The 6,169-nt window shown below is 36.7% G+C and overlaps 1 protein-coding gene across 1 annotated transcript; it reads right to left on the minus strand.

Annotated features, from left to right (window-relative positions):
* Positions 1-123: 123 nt before the first annotated feature.
* Positions 124-5,444, minus strand: Hd (humpty dumpty). The gene is made up of 10 exons (XM_049839124.2): positions 5,189-5,444; positions 4,745-4,860; positions 4,149-4,347; positions 3,787-3,917; positions 3,231-3,456; positions 2,659-2,809; positions 2,039-2,268; positions 1,385-1,588; positions 649-841; positions 124-383 (listed from the first exon to the last, which is right to left on the minus strand). The coding sequence occupies exons 1-10, from the start codon at positions 5,267-5,269 to the stop codon at positions 205-207; spliced, it is 1,710 nt and encodes a 569-aa protein (XP_049695081.2). The 5' UTR covers positions 5,270-5,444; the 3' UTR covers positions 124-204.
* Positions 5,445-6,169: the final 725 nt, after the last annotated feature.

Genomic DNA, 6,169 nt, shown 5'->3' on the forward strand with positions numbered 1-6,169 from the left:
TAATTTTAGACCTCTAGTTAACTCTTAAAACACGTCCACCACAATGGACATTTACAAACTGACCCTAGCAGATGGGAAAAAAGCAATGCAGATGATAATCATATAAAAATAAAACAATGCATATGTACAAAATTATCATTTAATTCATGATCACAATATAAATACGATTGAAAAACAGTCACAACAGTAAAGGCTAACAAAATATCACCACATGTAAGTATCATCGTCTGTATTGTATTTCACACAATCTAAGGGTTTGATAACATTGGGGTCTGATGAACAGAAATGTTGAAGCATCTCCTCACTGATGCCGCAGTCTGACAGATTCTCTTTGTTGAAAGCTTTGGCGAAATGGTTTGGCTCGTTTTCTTTTGATGATTCGTCTGTAAAAGAGGAAAAATCTTGAACACACTTAAAAATTATGTTTGATATAAAAACAGGTCAAGTCTGATAGGAAACATTTTTTTTTTTAAATCTGCAGTTATGTATTACAACAGAAGATACAGTAAAGTTTTCGTCAAATAACTTTGCACCTCTGTATAAAAGTAGTAGTTTTTTTCATAAATGCCTGTCGTGAAGGCACCAGTCATGTTTAGACATGCAACTTTTTTTATGTTTGGTACATAAATAGTATAATAGGTATGTTACCTTCAGCAATATTACTGGCAGCCCACGAGAAGGCCAGCGTGGGCTGATGATGCGCGAAGGTGGCGCTGAACTGGGCTGATGAGCTCGTCTTCAGCACGTTGAACAACGTGTGCAAAGTCGTCGGTAATATCGGACCTCGCAGTTCTATTGAGTAATACTTATTGCTATCGGAATGTATCGTGTTTTCTCGCACCTGGGAAAATAAATAAATGTTACTTCTACATGGTAGCTAATTGGCTATGTGCGCGACGGTGGCGACGCGTAGCGTTTGCAACATTTGCGGAAGCTGTCAAATAATAACCATGTAAACATTATAATTTTTTTTTTGCAAATATAAATCAATTTATTCAATAGTTTTACCGTGAAATGAATATAATAATATAAACCGGGTTTGAAACATCCGCATTTGTTTCCAATTTCTGCCGTGTTGTGCGCTGCGGTCGTTATCTGTCCGCCACACTCGCTTTGCACATAGCCAATAGGTGGTTTTATAGTTCAACTGGATATAGTAAGTGCAAGAAGGAATTCAAGCAGCGCGAATATGCCTGGTTTGGCCTACACTCGACCAAAATCTGTATTTAGGAGATACATAGTGTCAATGATGAAGTTAGGTATAACATCGGTGGTCTCTTAGCAGGGTTAAAAAAAATCTTATTTGCATGGATTTGCCATGATTATGAGCTGAACTTAAAACAAAACACCTGCATATATTCCAACAAATTACTCATGCACTAACTTTCAAAGACTGCAACGTCCCTCCATGGAAGGCGGTGGGCGACAGTAACGTCGGCGGCACTCCGGCGAAGGGTCCCGTGGGGCTGACGATGGACTTGCAGTTCAGCAGGAAGTTGAACAGCGCCTGCGCGTCTGCTCCTCGCACGAACACTAACGACTCGGCTGCACTGTCCACGCTGCTTTCTGCGCTGTGGGTGATGCGGGCCTGCGGGTATATAAATACATTAGCAAGAATAAAACTTATGTTTGTTTTAGAATACATTAGAAAGCGCGAAACAATGCTTTTCAGGTTTTCTTTAATTCGCCAGCTTTTTTAGCCTATAACCCAACATACTGAAAATAGGAAAGTATTGAGAACATAAATCCCTAACTTAGCATGCAATATTTATTAATAAAATCTTCTAAATACATTAACACAAAAAGGCTTGCGAAAAAGTTTTTGAAGTTGAAAGAGGACATGAAGCAGAAGGGAGTGGATGTAAGTATGACGTCTGACAGAGAGGAATGGAAGAAAAAGACATGTTGCGCCGACCCCAAATGACTTGGGAACAGGGCGGGAAGATGATGATGCTTACGATAAAAGTTTTTCTGTTGACCATACATTGGTCGCGCGCGTTTCTCAGGTATGTAGCGACTAATGAATGGGACCCCTTACCTGAGTGATATTAATCTTCTTAATAACTTCAGTTTCGAAGCCCATCTGCGAAAGGAACTGGTCGGGATCCTCTTCATCCTCGTCATCCTTCCTGTCCATGGCATCCTGCGTACATTTGTCGTCCATCGTATCGTAACAGCTGTCGATGGATGAATTCTTTGGTCTATCGTCGTCTGACGTGTTTAGCTTCTTCTTGCTGTCGGGCCGGAGCGGCATTGTGTATTCTACGTCTGTGGTAGAAAATATGGATTAGGTAATGAACTGGTTGATGGGTAGATAAACTTAGTTTTAAGTGTGATATTGTAGATAAATAGATTTATCTTTATGAAGCATGTTCTAACAATTAAATCTTTTAGAATCCAAACTAAATAGATCAGACTAAATAATCTTAAAACCGAACGGAAAACGTTTTATACTGGAAAACTCATCAATTTTTGTTCGTGCAATAACGCAAAGATAAGTACCGAATATGCCCGAACTGTTAGATTAAGTTTATTTTAGGATGAGGATAAGAGTTGCACCACCTTATGTCCAGTAATTGGACAGTTAGTTATGGTTTATATCATTAAAATTACATGGAGCCCTTAGTTAGATAATAATATACATAACATGTTACATACCTTCCTGTCGTAATATCTGCCTAAAGCCCCTGGTGGTGGGTGCGATTAAGGCACAGGGTTCGGACACTCCGCACAGGCCGGCCGCGCGGAATAGACACGTGAAAGTGTTCGCGCACACGTAGAAATACGGGCAGTGAAGTGCACGGAGCAACTGCAATATTAGCATAACATATAATTATTATTTATCATAATAATATTTAGGTATTAGGTATTTTTGATAAGTGGCCCTCACAGACGAAATATAAAAACTGGGTTTTTGTAACGGAAATTATGGAATACCGATATGGTCTCCGTCGGTATAATATTGGTTATGCATCCGCGTAGCTAGCAGCACTGTGAGATGGTGTATGTATATGTGTTTTGGAAAAACCATCATAATAAGTTGTAAAATGAAAATTTGTAGATGAGTAGAAAAATCATTTTTTTCATTTCAATCTACTATATCATCATCCTTCGAGCCTTTTTCCAACTATGTTGGGGTTGGCTTCCAGTCTAACCGGATGTAGCTGAGAGACCAGGGTTTAAAAATTTTTGCCTAATATATTTACCATTATATGTATACTACTACTAACCTGAAACAAAGACCTAAAGCTCTCCGTCCACTCAGTATGCAGAGCTTGCTTAACATCCTCGTTGGTAGCCATGAAGCTGGTGGCGGCAACCTTCCCTGACGACCTTGGGTAGAGGTCCAGCCACGGCAAGTGTGGGTGTTGCCAGTATAAGCAGGCCTGGTGGAACCGAGCGCGCGGTGACGTGTCTAGAGTCGGTGATGCTGTCGTGTCGAGGCAGCGGACGAATCTAGACATATATGAAAGAATTTAGTAGAGAACTGATATAAAAAAATATATGTGCTTTGAAGGGATTTCCACATTCTTTGTATCATATCCATGGCATATACATATAAGCATCTCAGTAATTAACATAAAAAATTAACATTGTGATACAACACACCCCGTATAATGGGAGTAAATAAGGGGAGTACATAATTATGTATATGTGTAATTAAGTATATTATATACCTACTTAAGCAAGTATAAAAGGAAGTACATAAGGGGAGTACATAAGGAAGTGTATAAGGGGAGTACATAAGGAAGTATAGACTAGAGAAGATAAGGGATTATAACTTACCCAGTAATACCAGATGCTTCCTCACTAGCCTTCAATTTGGAGGTCCATGCAAAGGGTTTTGGTGACATCAATCTTACTTTAGTTTTTAAAGCCCAATCAATAGGTAAGTGTTTGTATTTCTTCTCTGGTATCTGAAAATTGAGTCACTTTAATGTTGAAAGTCAATTTTCAAATTTTAATTAAGTACATAAAACTGTCAACAAAGTTACCTGTTCGCTTGAAAGACCTGTTAAATGAAAGTTCAAGTTAGTTTTCAGGCAAAATGCTAAGTTTTAAAAGAAGATATTTCAATGCAAAGTATGCACCTATGTTTGAAGATAATATGTGGTATGCATTTTTAACATTATATAAATAATACTCACTGGCTCCACGGAGTGTTCAGCAGTGAATTTCTGTAATAGGTTGGAGAATGTAGATAGTTTCTCCGTGTCCACATCCTTGGCTGGCTTCTCCACAACCTTTGCAGGTAAGTTGAGGAGAGCATACAGGGTCTTGTCGTTAGACTCATCTAGTTGGTCTTCAACTTCTAATTTTGGTTTCTTATTTTGTTCAGGTTTTGTCCTAAAAATGACAAGTTATATTTGCACAGATTTACTTATTGAACACATTGATCACCAACACACATTCAGCAAGTGTGGTGATTAACGTTCAATCCTTCTCTGTCTGGCCTGTGCCCAGTATTAGGACAATAAAAGACTGACAATGACAACTTTTTAAAAATGTTTCATGTTTTAACATGTTTCAAGATTACATTGAAGATTCAGTTTTGATAAGACATGTGAATACAGTTGTTATAATGTTTCCCAATGGTATGCATTAAAGAATTGAGTATTGAATACTGAATATAGTGCCTTTTGTTGAGATATTATTTTAATACTGTTAATGCTCTGTACCCTCAAGTTTTATTTGGGCTACTAGCTTTCTATCTATTATAGATAGAGCCTTGAAGATGACTTACTTTGAAAATGGATTTTTCCTTTTCTCTCCTTCTAGGATTCTTGAAAAATCTAAATCAACAGGCTTTTGGCTGCCTGATGCATCTGAGGTTGGTTGGGAGGGTTGCTTCATGCGTTCCTATAGATATATAAATTGTTGATTTTAATTTTTGACCATGCTTAGTGCTATTTTGCTAGGTTATTGACCATGACTCTATTAGTATAACATATAAATATTAATAGGCGTAAAAGCGAGTTTTTTTTCGCTGCAAACAAGTAATATTTAATAATAACCACTAATTCAAATTTTAAATAATTTTGAAATAATGTTTTGTCTTTTGTTTCTAGTTGTACATAGTAGTATAGTTTAGTACAAAACTTTTTAATTTGACCGACTACAAATTAAAAAGTTTTGTTTTTGTAATAAATTATTATCTCAACAATACATTAATCTAGCCAGAGCATACCTGTAACGCTTTTTTTCGCTTTTTCAGCTTGTGCAGCTGCATAACTTCGTTGGGCCGCTTCCATGGCGAAGGCGGTTCCATGGTTTCAGTTCATAAATATAACCCTTTTTTTAAGCTTGATTTACAATTCATTAGCGATTGTTAAGAACTTTTTATTTACCGATTCATTGTTTACTAAAAATCACCTGGCAAAACGCGCCTATTACATCAATCAAAAATCAAACATTGCGTAGCCCAATGCTACCAACATGAAGCAAATAATCAAATAATGTTGCCAATGTTGCCATGAAGAAAAATGGTAGAAAACAATTTCTTCACATTATCGCTCTGTTCCACGAGCTAAAACACGTGCTTTCGGCATTGCCAACTTATGATAAAAAGTTCTGTTCCGATTTGTGTTTGAAATAAAAAATAAAGATATTATTGATTTAAAAAAATACTATAGAAAGAGCCCGTGGCGTGGTTATATGAAAAGTCGCAAGATACGATCAAACCGTATTAGCACCATAGGTTAGGTAATTAGGTACTTAAAATCATAAAAACTTGATTTTAAGTACCTAATTCATTTTTTTCCGTGAAATTCGTACAAAAGGGATAAGTATTATGACTTGACATTTTACACGAAGCACCACATTACTAGCCAGGTTATCTATACATGATATGTTGAGAACTCAAATACCTATTGGAACAATAGCAACCAGTGATAATAAAAAGTTATATATTAGGTAATTTTTATGCTAATAAATACCTACCAAAGCTCATTTTTAGAAGATCACTCTCAGACTAAGGAAAGCAAACATTTATCATTAATTAAAATCCCTAATCGTCGATCGCCTAATTAATTCGGTATCGGTTACTCAAATACTTGAAAACCATAGCAAAATTACAGACGAAATTCCTGATTAGTAGTTAAAAAGTTGTATTGTACAAGAAGATTCTAATAGGAATTCCCCATTATGTAAACTCCTACGCGTACCTAAC

The sequence above is a fragment of the Helicoverpa armigera genome, chromosome 9 (genome assembly GCF_030705265.1).
Source record: "Helicoverpa armigera isolate CAAS_96S chromosome 9, ASM3070526v1, whole genome shotgun sequence".
In the NCBI taxonomy this organism is placed as follows: Eukaryota; Metazoa; Arthropoda; class Insecta; order Lepidoptera; family Noctuidae; genus Helicoverpa; species Helicoverpa armigera.